The following is a 19,574-nucleotide window of genomic DNA, read 5'->3' as shown; positions in this document are numbered from 1 at the left end:
AAGTGAAGGAGTTGGGAAAGTTTGAAAGGAGTGCAGAAAGTCTATCCAATCATTGTAAGGGTGTTTATGACTGAGAGATCATTGTACCTGGACATGAACTTGTTTGCACAGTCAAAGATGCATCTTTCTTGGATATGAAACTTTCTAAAGCTAACATGCAGCATAAGATATATCAAAGGGCATTGTGAATGTCTTTCGTAAACGCCATTTGTATTGCCTACATCATATTTCCAATAAGTTACCCGCTTACATTTTTCAACCCTTGTGTATTATCAAAGAGAAGCATCATGGTAATGAGCCTTCTTCTACAACTAAACAAAAAGTATGTACCCTCTTTTGAAGAATGAAGCTATTTTTTTTGCCTTACACTTTATTCAGTCATTTTATTTAGTTTTTCTTACATAATACAAGAGAATAGGTTCATAATCATCGAGGCTTGCGAGTACAATCAGCAGAAGCCCATCCAATCCTCTGGTTCTCATTATCATATATCACCAGTTTATCTTGCAATGAAATGTCTGTACAGCATACCAACAAGGAAAAGTTGGATTGCAAGGGAAGGCAAACAAATTAGAAACTTAGAAGCAAAATGACTGGTCAAGCTATATGCAATAAAAACACTCTTACCTCCAATCACATTGGTAATTCCTAGTCCAGCTTCAGTGCCACTCAAAATTCCTAGGCAAACATTTCCTCGTTCCTGAGAAAAATGAGCTTGTTATATTGCATTCTCTTTTTAACTCCATAGAACTGTACATTTAGTTTTAATTCTTTGAAAAAAAATAATTAATGGTTTCCAGAGGTACTTACAGTGACAATGAGATAAGCTTCAGGTGGTAATACTAGCTTATTGTTATTTGCACCGGCAAAACTCAGCACCAAAGTGTTAAAATAGTTCCTAACATCTCGCACAGATTTAAAAGGTTTTGCGCCTTTCCAGCAAATTGGCAGAGCGTTATCTTTCACATCTCGTAGTTGCTTTCCAGTTAGATCTTTCCTTATCTGAAAAATGATGTGTGCAATCAGTTCTGGTAATGTGTTTGCATTCATAAGGTTTTGTGCATTGTGTTTGCTTTTTCTGTCTCACCAGATTGAGTACAGTTTGGTAAACTTTAGAACTCAAGTAAGTGTAGGTGGCTCCAGAGTCAAAAATAACATTAAGGCCCTTTACACCGGTAGGCTTCCCACCAAAAAGAAGTTCTGCTGGACCAGAAGAATAATGTTTACTGAAACGAAACCAACAAGAAAGAAACACACGTTAGAGGTAACATGGAACTAGTAAAGAAGTAAAGAAAATATATCTGATTGTGCTTACTCAAAGGAATTTTGCAACATTGGCGTCCAAGTCATTCCTGATTTAGGGACAAAATCAGCTCCAAGGAACAAAAACCCTCCCCCTCGTCCACTGAAACAATGACCTACCACATTTTTTGTTATACCCATGCCACTCAGTTGTGATGAGATGCTTGCTTTACTTTTGCCAAGTCCAAGGACTCCAGCAGTGGTAGGAGGAGGGTGTGGACCACGATTTTGTAGACGATATCCACATCTGCAGATGAGGAAAAACATAGTACCGTTAGGTATCATGGAAGTGAATGTATCTATAAACACAATACACAAACTGTACGAATTTCAACATTTTACTTCGAAAGCATGGTTGAAATCACTTCTGAAATTCAAAGGTTGTAAATTGAGAAGAAGAGATGGAAATTCCCACCCAAAGGCCAAGAGGGGATTAGAAAGGGAGCCATTGACAAGGCCCAGGGGAAAGTTGTCTGAGACCATGACACCAAGAACTGAACCACGGTCAGCATATTCAACTTGAAAGCCACATTTTTCATTTGGATTCTTGCATGGATTTGACTTTGGAGAGTTAAGTGCAGCACATATGGGATCCTTGCAAGGCAGAAAGTTGTTCCTAACGGGCTTGTAAAGACGGTCACGAGGCTGCAAAAAGGAAGATAAAGGCATCATAAGAACCTAGCAGTCTTTGTTTTTTTCTTGCAAATCATTATAATGCTATGATCATATTGGAGTAAGAAATTTACCTGAGTGCAACCAGTACAAGGAGCATCACATTGGACCCAAGTGAGGTCGCTGCCAGTATCAATGTCAAGCTGAAAAGGCTTAGGTGGGTTGCCTATCTTAAGTTCCACAGAATAGTACCTGACAATTGACAGAAATGGGAATTCCATGAACTTCAGTGGTTATGCTTTAATATGTAGATATAAAGAGAGGGCAAACCAAGAGTGAACTCAAAGTCATATCATCATGGAGAAATCAAATTTTATTGCAATCAAATTGGAAAATAACTACAAACCCAAGAAAATAATTACACTGATAAGAGGAGATAAGAGATAAAAATCTGGGGAAAAAAGGAAAACATCTTTAAGAAATTTTATCAACTTATCATGGGGAATTGGTAGCTAGAATTTGGCCAAGGAATCCAACTTGGAAGGGCAAAGGGATAATGAAAATATCTGAAAGATTAAAAACATACGAGAGAAGGAAAACAAATAGGATATAAGGCATCTCAGTGAAACTACAGACAGATCCAATGAACCCTGAAATTTACCAAGGACGGAACATGAAATCAAATTTAGAGAATGTAAACGAGAAATACTTCAAATATTCTGCAACAAGTTCAAGAAAATAGCATAACCAGAAAAAGAAAACAAAGAATCAATTCAATTGGCATAAACAAAATTAACCAGCATATTTATCAGTGATCAAATTCAGAACAAAGCAGCATATAGAGAAACCAAACCACGTACCAAACAAACTTAGAAAGAAAAAAAAAACTCAAAATAAACAAAACCAACGTTTAAAAAAACAAAAAAGGCAGTACCCAAGAGGATAGACATTGCCAGAAACAGGAAGGAAAACAGAGGAGCCAAAACCATTAACAACCGTTGGATGGACTGTACTCCTCTTCCATAGTCGCTGACCTTGACCGGTTGCTGCAAAACAGCCATGTAAATGTGCAGAGAGAACCTGAAAGACGAAAACCATGATCATCAATGACGCTCTTTTTCCTTTCATTTCCTGGTCAGCCATCTCTACTAAGGATCAAAAACCCACAAAGAAATCTATTGCAAAAATCAAAAGAAAGAATTTTTTGAATCAGAGGCCAAAAGGGTACTTAAAAGACCATTTCTTTTCTGATGAAAAAGAAATAAAAAAACACAAAGCCCCTGAGAACTTCGTTGGGAAGTTGTGAAGGTGACTTCTGGGCTGAAGACTAGGCTCCTTCTTGTATAGGCGCGCGCTTTTCAATTTTATTTTCTTTTTCCTTTTTCTTTAAATAAGTTTTGAAAGTTCATTCCAGTTTAGAGTTTTAAATAATCCGTGTCCGGTCAAGGGGTTTTGCTTAGGGTTTGGAATCTTCCTCCGGAGTTGGTAGCTTCAGTTCCAGTTCCCACTGCGTACGCGGTCCTGGACGCTGAAAAATCATTAAATGGTCAAATTTGCAATTGGAAAAGTTTATGGAGATGGCGTTTGGATAGGGGCAAAATCGGTATTGTACAATATGTTTGGTTTCGATGGTGACAAAATGGAGATGAAATTGACATATGTGGACGGTAGGGTCATCTGGATCAGCTGTTTTGCACGTTGGCCTTTGGTCTTTAACTTGGGGAGTAAGGAGCCTGGGTTTGGGACTTTGAGAGTAGACTTGGTAGACTGACTGACTGTGTTATGATTTTTTGAGAGTTGCTTTGGGTTCAATTATAAGTGTAGTTAAATGGCAGAATCAATGAATTCTATCACACTTTTAGCATAAGGTTTACTGGTTCCAACAATCAAATGTTTAAGGATTTTTTTTTGTTCAAGAGATGAAATAATTTCTGAAATAATTCGAATTTGGAAGTGGATTTCTATATTTTTTATTCAAATTATTTCTATCCATAATTAAGAGGCAATAAATCTTTTTTTAGTTTTTTATTTTTGAAAAATCGGAGATTTTTATATATCTTTTTTATGATAAAAACGCGTTTGTTTTATTAAAAAAATAATAATTTATGAAAAAGAAAAACCCTCCCAAAAAAAGCAAAGTAGAATGGTCAAGATTGTATAACAAGTGCACTTTCAAAGAAATTAACTCCATCTGCAAGGGCAATCCTTGACAAAAATGGCAATCAATAATGCATCCACGCACACATTTTTCCAACTATTTTCAGGAGTTTTGCTACTAATATTTTATGGAAAACCCTAATCCCACGTTATTATTATAAAAATAAATCGAAATGATAGAATGGAGAAAATAATGGAATTGAAGTGTTCATACGAAAGAGTGAAATAGAGAATGATGGCATTGAATTAAGAAAACTAATGGGAAAAGAGAGAGTGGTTGGTGATTGGATCCTTTGCTCAATTTTGCGTGAAAGGAATACTTGTTTATTTCAATTGTCAAACTACCATGGGCCTTATGAGAAATTTGGAAACTTTCTCTATTTAATAGTAGTAACATTAAAGCTCTTTGGAGATAATACCTAGGATTTACAAAGCTATGTTTTCTTGATTAGGAGCTAGGATTAAGTCTTAATCCACCTATAAAGTAACTCACCGAATCGAATTACTTGTCCATTTTGTCATGTTTAAGAAAAGCAGCAAATTAAACTTATCATAATCAATAAGGGAATCTTGCCATCCTTATACAAACTTGTTTCATGTGATGGAAAATAATTCAAATTTGACATTTTGAATAAAAAATACAGACATTTATTATTAAATTAAATGATTTATGATCAAGATTCTTATATATATATATATATAAAGTACTTATACCAGGTCTTGGTTATAGGTCTGATTATTAGGGGGTTACATGCTAAAATAAGCCTAATCTTCACCCAAAATGAAAATTGAATAATTTGGCTGTAGAAGTTGAAACATAATCACCTTATGATGCATGCAGCTAACTTAGTGAGCCCATGTCATCATTTGCTCTTGTTTTTTCTTTTCTTTTAGAGTCGTGAATTTTGTGATTCAAAGTCACATGCAGCGCCATAATTAATTAAAGTCATCAAGCCAATAGTGTTAAACTATTTGCTAATTTCATCAAGGGTCTTTTTCAACTATGCTATGCTATCTTCCCCATGCATCTTAATTTCAAGGTCAAGGAATATAATAGTTTAATATTCTGATCTGCTACCTCATTCATGAATTCCCTGCTTGTCTACAATATGAACAAAATAAACACAGAGAGGATGAATCTAAATTAAATCGATTATTGGGTTTAATAATTTACTTGTATCCGTAACATGCGTAAAGTTAAATAAATATATAATAAAAAGATATATATATATATATTCGTAATGTACCTATCATGCATGTAAAGTTTCAAGTTAATTCAATATTATTATTAAATTAATTGATTGAGAATATTGCATTTTTCATGTATATTTAATGGTTGAAATTTTATTGTATCAAACAAAGAGTTAAATATTTTTAATTAATTTGAAAATTGACATTCATAATTTACATGAATAAACATTAAGATTCAACCGTTGTATTAACCAATATAAATCATATAAAAAATATAAAAAACTGCAAAATTAAATTAATTTTACATCAATATAAGTAGATGTATATATATATATATATATATATATATATATATATATACTTCCGTTATATTCAGAATTTTTCAATATTTAAACAATTAGGGCCCAATGGCACTTAATTTTTCTGTCCACTTTTCATTATTTTTTTTATTTTTTTAAAAATATCATTACCTCAAATGTTGTTCGGGTACTTCCAAAATCAATTTAATTAGTTTGCTTTGACCATCACAAAAGTTGGATTATGTTAAATATTGAAATTTCTGTGTGCTACAAGCCATATCATGAGGTAAAACTTTTATAATTCATCCTGTCACATTGTTTTATTCATATTATGGAATGCAATACCTGCCCCTTAATAAGGAAAAACAAGGAAGAAGTAAAATAGGCTAGGCCGCCAATATCTCTTGGTAACGGCTTCTGCTAATAAAAGGCCTTAAGACAACGCCCCAATTAAATATTTGGTTAATTAAGCCTGCAATTTCTGGTGGATATGGTAATTCTATGTCCTCCCTCTTCTTCTTCTTCTTCTTCTTCTTCTCCTTGCGATTCTGCCCTTTCCTTCTCATGGTAGATCATCTCCGAGAATGTGCCTCCATTTCTAGTCAAAAGAAGAAAGGTTTCAGCCTTCGGGACCTTACCAAACTTTACAGATCATTATTCGCATTACGATCATGGCGTCATCATAAGAAATCATTCTCAAAAGAACCTCATTCCAAACGTCCTCAAACCATCGAGGAACCTTACCAGGTATTAATCTACGTGTACAGGTCCATGCATGCAACAATAACCTGAAATATTCCCGAATTGTCTTTAGGAAATGCTTTCAATATTCGGTTCTTTTTTTTTGTTTTTTTTGTTTTTGTTCTTAACATGTAAGAAAGTTTAGAGGAGAGATGGAAATTGGAACCTTAGACTTAAACCGGAACTGATGAATATCATTTTAAGGACTTGATTTCGAATCCTTATTTACCGTGTAAATATGAGGGAATTTTCATTTCTAGGGCCCTGGAAACGAGAATCGAGATAAAGGAAACATGTATGAAGTTGGCAGCTATAGATACAATGGAGATGGATTGCGAGGGGATAGTCCTACGAATTCTAATAAAGCTTGTTTCAAGCATCGAAGCATGGACACTTTCTTTTCTTCCATCCCTCCTCCTATCTCAAGAAGTGCAAGCAAAAGGAGCCCCGGTCCTAGCCCCAGACCTTCCTTTGCGTATTGGAATGGAAGCCTGAGAAGCACAGATACAAAAGGAATATTTCCTGAGGCCCCGTCAACAAGCTCAAGCCGCTGGAACGGCAATCCCATCATGTTTTCAAACTCAACTGGGATGATGAAACCTCCGCCTATCGAGAGGCAGCTCGAGTGCACGCTTGAAGAGTTGTGCTATGGATGCGTGAAGAAGATTAAGATCACAAGAGATGTCCTTACAGAATCCGGGTTCGTAGTTATCAACATTTTCTCTTGACATTGTCTGTGATTTTCGAGATTGCAATGCCTGCTAAAGCCTGAAAGGGCACAAACAACATCTGACATTAGTTTTCAAAACGTAGCCGATGTAGGCAACATTTGATGTTGAAGAAGAAACAAGATGTTTGCAATGTTTAACGATGTTGTTTCATCCTTATATTGCAGACAAATAGTTCAGGAGGATGAGATTCTATCAGTGAAAGTGAAGCCAGGATGGAAGAAAGGAACCAAGATTACATTTGAAGGAATGGGCAACGAGAGACCAGGAGCTTATGCAGCTGATATAACGTTTGTGATTGCTGAGAAAAGACATAATTTGTTTACAAGAGAAGGTGATGATTTAGAGCTGGCAATCGAAATTCCTCTGGCAAAAGCTCTGACCGGTTGCACCATTCCCATCCCTTTACTGGGCGGGGAGAAGATGAATTTGAGAGTAGATGAGATCATTCACCCTGGCTACCAAAGGATAATCACAGGCCAGGGTATGCCAAGCACAAAAGAACAGGGAAGCAGAGGAAACTTGAAAGTTGTATTCCTGATTAACTTCCCAACGGAGCTTACAGATGAACAACGAGCCACTGTGGTTAGTATTTTAGGGGATTCCTGTTGATGAATATGTTTTAGTTTCTTTGGGAGTCCAGAGTTTGTTTCTCTTGTGGATATTTTGCGTTGCAACTGAATTTCAACATTGTAAAATGTATTAGTTAGAAACTCTGCATATAATTCAAGGATTACATCTCTGTTCTTGCATCTTACCTGCAGAAAACCAGTCAGCCGGCTTTTCTTTCCCTTTTTGTCCCCTTTCATTCATCGTTATAAGCAAATGTTGACCTAAAGATCTGCAGTGAAAAGCTAAAAGAGAGAAAATACTAAGAATGCTGCTCTAAATCGAAATGAAAATAGAATTCTCGACCATCCCTGAGCCACCAAAAGACTTATTGATGTTAGCATCTTCTGAATACAATGAGAAATACTAGTAAGTGAAGATAAACTTCAATCTTTATCACTCGAAAGCAGTGGCACTTGAAAGAATGTCCTACATTATGCCTCTTATGATACCGGACATCTAATGCTAGGTTTTCAAACTGGAACAGAGCATATTGGTTCTGCACTGAGAAAAAGAGACTCAGTATAAAATAATTCTTGGTAAAGCTAGGTTCAACTATAGCCAGGTTCCTGTTAGTCTGACATCTTCAAACAATCACTAATCGTAAATACATTCCGAACATCACATTGAATTAAAGATGACAAAGCTGAAAATCATTTATATAATTTACTTTTAGTCTTGTATACAATCAACCTTAGTCAAAGTGAATTAATGCTTTAAAATATACTGAAATGAGTGCCTTAAATTATATTATTACATGCTTGAAAGAAATGAAAACGTACAACATAGACAGCCACACCCGTTGTCTTTTAAGCCTAAGACCATCCCAGCAATGCTCGGATTATGCTTAATAAACTACCACCAAGAAGAGCCTGCAACAATCTTAGCTTTCGCCTTGTGTATGGTGGGTATCTCACAAATGCATCACAAGCAAAACCTCTATAAAGAACAGCCTTCTTATGGCTAAAAGCATCAAAGGAGAATTTCCCATGGTATGCACCCATTCCGCTGTCCCCGACTCCTCCAAATGGTAAAGTGTGTTCAGCAAGCTGAAATATCAGGTGTGTATCATATATACGCATTCTACTATTTAATAAGAATGTCAAAATGAAGTTATAACACTGCATGCTTCGACAAAAAGGAACATACCCTATGTTTTAATTGATTTCAACAGTATTTAGAAAACAAAGAGAAGTAACTAGTAGTGTTTGCTATATAAATATTCACTATTTGACTTATAAGGAAAAAAGCAACACGGTCAATTCTTGACTCCCACATCAAAATCTATGTAGGGAAGCAAACATGAAAGAAAGCTCAACAAAAAATATAGTGAATGCTTCTATCCTATTGAAAATGATGGCCTTCAACACAAGACTATAAGATCTGTACACAAAAATATGGCCCTTTGCATCATTAAACTAAAAATTGTCTACTATATCCTTAGAAGATTATGTTTTCCCCTACTAAATTCATTCTAGAAATTCTTTTTGACTAAATAATATCCAAAAAAGGTAGTTCAAATCTAATGTCACCAATGGCTTCTCAGTTCCCAGTGACATTATTCCAGAGACTCATATGATAAGAACTACCATAAAAACAAGTTATTAATCACACCTAACTTAACATTTATGCATCTTATGTTTGACATACCAATTTAACCATCAGAAGACACTAAATATGCTCTCATTAGCCAAATTGAGGGATCATTTGCAACCTAGACATGGAGCTTACCACCACTTTTGAAGGTAGATATGTGTGGATATAAATAGTAATAATGCATGCATGTGTCCACATTGATTATATGAGTTAAAAGTATAATTACATGTACAGTCGTGTCATTGACAACCAAACCCCCTGCAGAGACTGTCGCAACAAACTTCTCTTTCAGCTTCTCCTTATTGGTAAACAGATATGCTGCTAATGGCTTTGTTCCTGAAGAATTTATCACATCAAAGCTGTCTTCCACTTTGTCAACCTGTTATGAACCAACCACAAGAAAATCATGGTAAAATGTCCCATATTCAATCTCCATAACGGAAGTAGAAGACTACTGAGCTAATTTCTCATTTCAATTTCCCAGATCGTATAAATGCTTTGTCTTTGTTTCTGCCTGGCCATTTTTCATGCTGAAAATTCATAAAGCAAGCTGCTATATCCTCAAGTAGATATCAGTGTCTACATGTAAAAGGAACTCTAACTTTTCCCATGAAAGCTTTCCAGAAAAATGTTGCTTAGCTATTTCTTCATAAATTGCATCGCTAATACAGGTGAAGCAGGTCTTATCATTCGTGTTCCTTTTGAAGAAAAGGATATGCATTAATTTTACTCAAGCAATAAAAAAGATTTGGACTCTTTAGATTTTTCAAGGACAACGCTACACACAGAAACTTAAAAGAAAATTAAAAATAAATAGCAAATAAATTCAAATGCAATGGACACTTTTAGTTCCTACCATGATAATTGGAAGCAATGGACCAAATATCTCTTCATTCATGATCAGAGAATCTAGTGGGACATCAAGCAAGATAGTGGGAGCAATCTTCCTGTCATTGGAAGAAAGAAAAGTGTATTAACAGTGAAAAGTGCTCATGGCATTTAAAAAGAGGAGAAGTAAACCCAGGTTAGAACTCACAAGTTGTTTTTGTCTCTTTCACCTCCATGGACGATTTTACCAGACACCTTGTCCTCATCCAAGAGCTTTGACAAGCGAGCAAAGTGGTTCGAATTCACTATGCGAGATAAGTCTTTTGACTCCAGCGGATTCTTTCCATAAAACTGCTCCAATTCACGTTTGAAAGAATCTAGCTGCAGGATGGAAAGCACTTGAGAAAAATGATTGAAAGGAAATAGATTACAAATGTTAACATATGCATGCAACCTTACCAACTTTGGAGCATAATCTTTTGTTGTAATAATGTAGTCAGGAGAAATACATGCTTGTCCATTATTACACCCCCACTTGCCCGCAATAATCCGCCTCGTTGCAACCTGAAATACACAAATAAGTATGTCAGCATGTAAGTCACAAAGAAAGCAGACATGCAGCAAAATAAGCACTATACTTACCTGTAAATTGATGCCTGAATCAACAATGACTGGAGATTTTCCTCCAAGCTCCAAAACAACAGGTGTTAGGTGCTTTGCAGCAGCTGCCATCACAATGCGTGCAACTCTTCCATTGCCTAAAAATTCAAAGATGTTTTGATTCATAATACCTTATATCAGAGTTGTGATGACAATAAAAATACTATAGCATGACAATGTCTAAAGCATCAATCAGTAAACATACACCAAAATTAGAACTCCTGGGAAGGCACCAATTTGCCACATTTTTTCCTCTTTATGGAAAATCAATCAAGACATGGTGACATTGCATGTTTGAAAAGAGAATCAAAAAACAGCATATCACCATACCAGTACCTTGCAAAGCAACAAATAAATCTAATATGCCAAAGTAAACCCCAGAAAGAAATCCCTCAAAACCCTCTTCAGTTCTTTCCAGATCCCAAAGTGTGAGAAACTTTTGAGCACCATTAGGCCGCCTGTACTTTCATGTTCCAATAAAGTCTTGACCAGTTTAAGTGTTGCAATTATCCATAACCACCCTCGGTGGAAAAAATCAGCTTCTGCCAACCAAGGGACCATGCAACTTTCACTTAAAAGCCCCCTTAAAGATTTTTTTTGTAATTGTATCTAATTAACTCAGCAAGGATGGGAAAAGGTTCATATTAAAGTGAGATTTCAATGAAAAGAGCTCAGCCCTAATGTTCCGTACTTTATAGTTTGTGGTCTTAAACCAGATAAAGATTGAGAGTTGTAGCAGGTTGGCTTGGTGCCCAGTGTAGAACTATAACCACAATTTATCAACATAAATCCAAGAGAGTAAAAATGATTTCCAGGAGACTCTACACACAGTATTCATAAGACAACTCTTAAAAAAATACTACATAAATCCTAGAGAGAAAAAAAGATTGCCAGGAGAATCTACATAAAGTATTAATAAGACAGCCTATTAAAAAAATACTGAGTTATGCACCCCCCAAAAATGAAGAACACCTGATTTTGCATCTAACACTGCATTCATTCAGAGAGTAATCTAAACCAGATAGAAGCTACACAAGGAACATCTAAACTAAATGCTATAATAGAGATCCTGTTAAGTCATCAACAGGCACCATCTGCCTCTTCCTCACGATGGATAGAGTCTCGAAACAACTCGGCAAACATATAAGACTTACAATCCTTCACCCAACTGTTTGATAACAAGTAATAGAAAGCTACATCATCCAACACCCACTTCAATCATAAACTTCTTGGAACATATACACATATGAACCTAAAATCCAGTTGTCCAAGGGTACATTAATTAAGACATAAAAGATCAAGCTAGAGGAGAAGGTAAATGGATGATAAATGAGCAAGGACCTGTATAAAATATTTTGTCCCACTTCTGCTCCAGAAGTGCTGATGTTTCAGAAACAGCCCCTTCAACAACCTTTATGCAAGAGCTATCCAAATAATTGGCTACCAGCTTTGCAAGCAATGATGCTGTGGCTGGAGCAATTTCTGATGGCTTTAAGACTACAGCATTACCGGCTGCAATAGCTCCAACAACTGGATCAAGGGACAACACTGAAAGAAGAGATAAAATTATAGTCATCATTCCAACAAATTTCAGAAATTAAAAATAAAAAAGGAAGAAGCCAAAATCTATAATTGTGAACATGTCCATCAGGATGTTTAACATACAAAAAGGATAATTCCATGCTGATATTACTAGCACAACACCCAATGGCTCAGATACAATTTCAGCAGATGAAGGAAATGTAGTCAACGAAGTTTTTGCCTGCAAAAAAGGGCAAGTTAATTATATTCAACTCTGTTAATGTCAAGAAGAAATCTAAACAAAAGCTTCAACCCAATTGAGAGGTATAAAAAAAACTTACCCTTTCTGGCATTATCCAACGCTTCATTTCCTTGAGTGCCAATCTACATGAGCTCTTCAACATTGCTATCTGCAGAGTAAACCATGTTAATATAAGAGGACAAAAAATAACATATTTTAGTGGGGCTTGCATACAAAAGAATAGTGCACAATAAATTTGTGGAGGCTGAATATAAATAACTCAAATATTGTTGCCTTCTTCACAGTTCCACATTTCTAAATAGTGTGACATTTAGATATTAACTATCAGGTCTAGAATGAAAATAAATTAAAACAATATCAACTATCAAGAATTCACACAATGTAAAAAGAGAAAGATATCTCCATATAAAACTGTCAAGTGTGACAAAAAATTAATCACTCCTGAACAAAAGTCATCTCAATACATTATTTATCATCAGTTAAAACGCGTAAAAATAACTGACAGAAAGTTCCTTAAAGCACTTTATCTTCAGCAAAAATTGACACTATCACCAAGAACTATCATTTAGGAACCTCCAAAGAGAATTTGCTTACTATTCATCCTTAACTTCATTAGCAATTACAATCTAATCAACTTAAGCATTGAAGGTTGACTTGAATGATACATCCAACTAGCTTAAAGTAAACTAACCATCAGCCTCCACAATTACACCCAGAGACTGAAAATATATAGTTTAAACATTTGGCTTAAATAACGTTGCTTTCAAACATGCGGCACACGATAAATCATTACCAAACAAAAATTGTTGAAAAAACTCTTAAGCATTCCTGAGATAATCAATATTTATCTCGCTTTCTCCGTATTATTCAGTGATTCCAACATTAATCAATCACACAATTACAATTATCATCACAGCTGATCATCTGTAATAGCAGAAACTCCAATCATCAAATTATAACTATTCAAAAAAAAATTCAAATTATATTATTACTATTCAAAATAACTATAGATAGCAAGACATATCTTTCTCTCTCTCTCTTTTTCCAACTTCTTCAAATTCAATCATCACTAACTCTTTCAAATCCTAATCTGTACTAATTAAGAGTAAATTCAGGAACTATTCCCCCCAAAGCCCAAACTTATCCATACTTTCCAAATAATTAATAGTTCTGAAGAATTTATTTTCACGGATAAAAGGAACTATCAACAGTCACTAGTAAAGCTGAAAAAAACGAATGTGCCAAAATAGAAAGAATTCTTACAACAATTACATCCTGCCGGTACAGATGTGCTAGTTGGATTAGCAATAAATGTTCAAGTACTCGAGTTCTAGCAGTTTCAAATAGCAAGCAATTCTTAACTAAAGTCTAAAATGACCGACCATTATCATGATAAAGCAAACTACTAGCATGTCATAAATGCTACTTGTGTCCACCAAGATATGAAGGCTGTCACCATTTCAAACACTTGCAAGAACTTTGCACACCGGAAAAATTAAAAAAAGAAATGGACACTATAGTTTCCAAAAACTTCCTAACTGCTTTCTTCATGAATTTCATAATTCTCGCATGAAGCTTACAACGGTCTCACACAAAATTTATATTAATATAAATAAGATGCATTTATAGAGGAAAAATTAAATAAACCCCAAAAAAGGGGAAAATAATGAAATAGATGGCACCAATTAGCTTTAGACAACAATTTCTTTCAAGCAAAAAAAAGATATAGAAAAAAATAAATAAAATTAGGATTGGAGACAAAGAAGTAGTTGAAGTTTTATCTCAGTAACCAAACATGAACCGTCAAATCTTTTATGCATATTCTGATTTTGAACGTTCGACTATTAATAACAATATTTTTTAAAAAATAAAACTAAATAAATTCAATAATTAAGGATATGGTGAAATTTTTTATTATTATAATCGACTGTGAATCAAAAATCATTAATAGCTGACAGCCGCCTATTGACTCTGTGCTAATACTGTCAATTCAGTTCGTGAAATCACTGCAGTGAGTTCTCGTCCATTTTAAAATTTAATCAAACAAAAAATACCTAATCCGAAAGCAAATTTTCGAATAAATTCATTGAAATACGAAATTAAAGTGAAATGAATATGAGTAAAAGCTTTGACCTCGTAGATGTAGGATTCGAGTTCCGGCTTGGAAAGATCGTCGCGAAGGGCGGCGGCGATTTGCGGCTCGTTCTCTTCAGTCATCTTCAACAAGGCTTTCAACTGAGCAACTCTCCATTCGTAGCTTTTAGTTTTTCCAGCAACAAAGCTAGCTCTCAACTCCTTCACCACCTCCTTGGCCGAGTCCGTATCGAAAACCGCTTTCTTCTCCACTTCTCTCGCCATTATTATCCAATCCAAAAACTCTCAAAAAAAAAACCAATCGATTAGATTCAAACTTTAAAACTTATGACTATAATAGAACCAAGAGAAGAAAAACGACGATTGAATTGATTGGCTTTTTTGTAGTTTTGTGTTTTAATTTTCTTCTAGAACACGCCGTCGTCGTCAATGATTTCGTCGGGCGTCACTCTCGTGTGTGAATTTAAAAAGTGGCGAAATTGCTTGTCTATATATAGTGGGAGAGTCGTGACTCGCGCCGAATCTCTGGCGTTTCTCGTCACCTGCTTTCGGGTGTTACACCATTGTGTTTCCCACGCGAGATAATAAGCGCGTTTGGAATGGGTGTTTTTGCCCCTGGTCCTGCTGGCTTGGAAAGATATCCTTGGAGCAACGTTTTGTCAAAGATTCAGGTTTTCCGGTCAAATGACCATTAGAATGCTACAGCATCTATGATAATGGTCTTTGAAACTTCTTCAGACGTGATGACTTTTATTTTTGCCATATCGATTTATATTTAAAATTTTTATAAATAAGTCGTTTCCCATAATAAAATATATATTTTATAATTCTTACGAGAATGATTTTCTTGATTTAAGTTTTAAATGCGTTACTATTTTTTTAACATTAAAATCTTTAGGGTGAGAATAAAATAACGATGTAAGTAATTCTGACAATTGATGTTTTAGTATTTTATTCACGGTACCATTAATTAATTTTGTTAAGATCTTAAATATATATATATATATATATAAATATGTAATAAACATGTAATATGATTTATTTACATAATTAAAATTTATACAATTTATAATCTCATTAGGTGATTAATTCAATTAAAATAATTAAATTAAAATATAATTTTATTATTCAAATCTACAACAAAAAATTATATATATCATAATATTTATCAAATATAATAAAATTTAACATTAATAAATTTTAATCATCATAAAACTATTAGTATGTACATAAATCAATATACAAGTGTTATACTCAATTTATCTACTCAACACATAAAACAGACATATATATACACAATAATAAAATTAATATTATATCTTAAATGAGATTTAAATAAATTTATCACGATTAATAAATGAAACACAATTACCTTAAATTCAAATCCATTTAAATTTGTATCATGTTATAATGTGGTAAATAAAATTACCGTACTAGCGTTGAGCAATGATACCGTCGTACAAATAACCATATTCATTAGTACATCACTTAGCTGTACATGTTTCGGGAACCTCATTTCAAATCCAAATATATTTTAAATGTTTTACACAATTATATTTTTTTTGTCAAGACATAATTTAACCTTTTAGATGATGTTTATTGTGCTTTTGAATTTTCCTTTCCTAAAATAATAAAAAAAAAAAAAGTAGTGCTTACGCACAAAGGGATTCGTAAACCTTTTTTATTTTTAAAATTGTAACGGAATGTGAGGGATTAACTTGTAAAATGTTAGATCAACCACTAATTTAAAACACACTTCTGGGGAAACAAATTTTATACAGCATGTCATAAAATTAAACTTATTAAAGATTATATATATACACGTAATACAATAATCATAATCAGCCTTTCTTGATTTTAATAATATTTATAATAACACAGTTTCATTACTTATAAGGTTTTTTTTAAAATAAAATCAAAGTTGTTTTTATAATTAGAGCATGTTTGGCCTGACTTTTTTCTAACTTAAAAGCTATTAAGAAGTTCTTATAAAAAATAATAGTTTTTAAAATTAAGTTAAAGTTGTTTGGTAAAATTTTTTTTATAAGTTTTTTTTTATAAGTTATAATTTTTGTTAAAATTACCTTAGAAGGTATTTTTTTTTAAGAATGTAATATTATAATTATTTTTAACAAATGAAGATATTTTTTGAACAAAAATAATTTTTTTTTTTGTATTTTTAAAAAAAGATAAGAAAAAATTATTCCTTAGAGCTTTTTTTTAAGTACATGTTTGGCTTAACTTTCTTTCAACTTATCTACTTCTTAAAAGTAAAAGTTATGCCAAACATAATATTTTGATAAGCTTTTAAAAAAAAGTAGTGTTTTTTTTTAAGAACAAAATTTTAAAAAAAAAGTTTCAAGGATGAGCTTTTTCTTCTCTTCTTTTAAAAATACAAGAAAATTTTTATTTTTGTTCTAAAAATATCCTTATTTGTTAAAAATAAGTACAATATTACTCTCTAAAAAAATACTTTTTATGATAATTTTAATAAAAATTATAACTTATAAAAAAAATTTTACCAAACAACTTTAGCTTAATTTTAAAAGTTATTATTTTCCATAAAAACTTCATAATAGCTTTTAAATTAAAAAAAAGTCAAGTCAAACAGGCTAAGCTTTTTTTAAAAAAAAAATTATTCTTAAAAAAAAAAATTTTAAGAACTTCTCATAAGATCATATTTGATCTAATTTTTGCTTTTAAGATATAGATAAACTAAAAAAAAAATTAGGCCAAATATACACTTAATGGATGAAAAGAATTCTTTATCTCTTCGACGCGGACTCCATATCTTTCTGAAATTGAAATTTAATCAAAGATCGGATTTGAGACATGGACGACTCACTAATGCCAACTAACGTGCACATAAATGTAGGTTGACGAATTGGCACATTTCCGGAACAAAAAATTGATATCATTGTGTAGTTGACTGTATAGCGTGCCCGGATTTTGCATTTTTAAATTTAATATACAATAGTATAATAAGTATGACAATAATATTTTATAGACTTACTTTAAGTTTTCACGAGTGAATGCATTAGAACGTTCAATTTTGGTATTATTTATTTCTATTAGATGGATTAACCACCTTGTCCCTTTCTGTTCCCTTCATTAATAGATTATTCGAGACATGGCATTAAAATTGCAATAATGACTTAAGAGATACGTATATGCAATGATTAACGTTCCAATTATGTAATGTGTTTATCGGTTCGGCTGCTATCACTTATTTTTTTACATTCTTTTTGTTTATTGGTTAAGTCGTAAAGAAAAGAAGTCAACTTTTAATGATGTATATATAATATATGATTTATATTATTATATAATGATAAATATAAAATTATTCAAAATAAATATATTTTAAAATATGAGTATTATTTTTTAAAATCCTTAACTTTTAAATATTTTTATTAAGATAATGACAACATTTAATTAAGTAATAATGTATAAATATTATATAGAAACAATGTATATATATAAATATTATAAGTGATAGTGTATAAATAATTAAATATTATAGGAGTAACAAATTTAATTGAAAATTTGAAAAAGCACAACATGGCGGAGACGCCACTGCCAATAAATAAGAGAGAGATGGAACTGATGAAGATTGGTTGAGCTATACAGATCATGGAAGAGAAAATCCAAGAGATTAAGTTATTCAGTGACGAATATTTTAGCTAATGTAGAGATTTTCTTTTAATCAAGTTTACAAACAACTGGCAGCAGGCGACTGCGTGATGTTGACGGGTGTGCGGGTGGTTAAACTTTTGCGACCAAGCGCGTCAGGTGTGTGTTTGATGAGTTTTGCTGAGAAGCAACACCCGCGGTAGTTGCAACCACCGTTGCCTTTTTCCCTCTGCCGTGCGTGATCAAAATAAGAGAAAAGCTTTGCTATATTCTGTTTTGGTAATAGGAAAACAGAGTGGAAGAAAAATAAGCTTTTGTTTTTGTATTTGATAAAAAAAAAAAAAGAAAAATAGATAAATTTTTATTTTAAAAAATGGGTGAAAATCATTTTTTTACTTATCCGTTTAGTTTGGTTTTTTTTTTTTCAAATTATGTATATTTTAAAAAGCAAAAGTCAATCAAATAAGATTTTTAAAAAAATTTTCAAAAATTTTAAAAAAGTAAGTTTTTTTAAAAAATAAATTAAAAAAAAATCTCTCTTCTCTTTTTTTAAAAATCACATCAATTTTTTAAAAATCACATCAATTTTTTAAAAAATATCCCTCTTTCTCGATCAATCTCTCTTACTTCTTTCTCTATTTGTAAATTACTCTTTTCCAACATAAAATCATAATCTCCTTCTCTTTTACCTCTCTCTATAAAGATTATTAAAAAAACATAAAACTCAGCAATAGAATAACAAAATTTAAGATTTTTATATTTTTACAAACATTACGAGAAAAGAACACTCACAATTTAAAACTGTATTTATGTACTATTTAAAAATTTTCTTTTTTTTTTCACAAAAAAAAAATCTAATATTATTATTATTATACAAGTTTGAGAATTCTTTCATTTCTTTATAGATTTTTTTATTTTAACACTTGAAATTGTATATAAATTCAAAACAATCTTATTCTGTTTTAGTTTATTAAGTGATTGAAGATGACATAAATACTTTTTATGATAATTTTAACTAAAATTAAAATTTATATAATTTATTTTATCAAACAATTTTAGTTTAATTTTAAAAATTATTATTCATTATAAGATCCTCATAAGAACTTTTAAATTAAAAAAGTTAAGCCAAATAAACTCTTAAATTAATAATTTTACCTTTAGATGGTAAAAAAAGGCCTTAAGTAGATATTTGAAAAAAAAAATTATAGTACTGGTTTAGCCAAAAAAAGAAAGAAAAAAACTGCTAAAGTTTTTTTATTTTGGATTTTATATATGTAGAGGATAAGACTATGGAATCTTACGTGTCATGGAGACATAAAACAAAAGCCCTCCAAATGGGAAAAT

At 32.5% G+C, this 19,574-nt stretch overlaps 3 protein-coding genes across 5 annotated transcripts; 1 reads left to right on the top strand and 2 right to left on the bottom strand.

Moving 5' to 3' along the window:
* On the bottom strand, positions 171–3,404 carry LOC18592366 (aspartic proteinase Asp1). 2 transcript variants are annotated; one of them, XM_007019057.2, is made up of 9 exons: positions 3,152–3,403; positions 2,849–2,994; positions 2,049–2,166; positions 1,718–1,947; positions 1,316–1,549; positions 1,088–1,226; positions 811–1,002; positions 628–700; positions 171–518 (listed from the first exon to the last, which is right to left on the bottom strand). In XM_007019057.2, exons 1-9 carry the CDS (start codon positions 3,152–3,154, stop codon positions 427–429), a joined length of 1,227 nt encoding a protein of 408 aa, XP_007019119.1. In that variant the 5' UTR covers positions 3,155–3,403; the 3' UTR covers positions 171–426. The 2 variants fall into 2 exon arrangements, with proteins under 2 accessions (XP_007019119.1, XP_017981865.1); XM_018126376.1 differs by having other exon boundaries at positions 2,849–3,404.
* On the top strand, positions 5,862–7,782 carry LOC18592365 (dnaJ homolog subfamily B member 1). The gene is made up of 3 exons (XM_018126054.1): positions 5,862–6,308; positions 6,563–7,002; positions 7,198–7,782. The coding sequence occupies exons 1-3, from the start codon at positions 6,063–6,065 to the stop codon at positions 7,640–7,642; spliced, it is 1,131 nt and encodes a 376-aa protein (XP_017981543.1). The 5' UTR covers positions 5,862–6,062; the 3' UTR covers positions 7,643–7,782.
* Positions 8,266–15,347, bottom strand: LOC18592364 (aldehyde dehydrogenase family 3 member H1). Of its 2 annotated transcripts, XM_007019054.2 has the most exons (10): positions 14,640–15,345; positions 12,586–12,654; positions 12,389–12,485; positions 12,065–12,271; positions 10,706–10,821; positions 10,523–10,627; positions 10,272–10,444; positions 10,092–10,182; positions 9,462–9,614; positions 8,266–8,688 (listed from the first exon to the last, which is right to left on the bottom strand). In XM_007019054.2, exons 1-10 carry the CDS (start codon positions 14,862–14,864, stop codon positions 8,455–8,457), a joined length of 1,470 nt encoding a protein of 489 aa, XP_007019116.2. In that variant the 5' UTR covers positions 14,865–15,345; the 3' UTR covers positions 8,266–8,454. The 2 variants fall into 2 exon arrangements, with proteins under 2 accessions (XP_007019116.2, XP_017981542.1); XM_018126053.1 differs by having other exon boundaries at positions 10,272–10,627; positions 14,640–15,347.

The sequence above is a fragment of the Theobroma cacao genome, chromosome 8 (genome assembly GCF_000208745.1).
Source record: "Theobroma cacao cultivar B97-61/B2 chromosome 8, Criollo_cocoa_genome_V2, whole genome shotgun sequence".
Lineage (NCBI taxonomy): Eukaryota > Viridiplantae > Streptophyta > Magnoliopsida > Malvales > Malvaceae > Theobroma > Theobroma cacao.
This window is presented reverse-complemented; position numbering and strand designations above follow the sequence as displayed.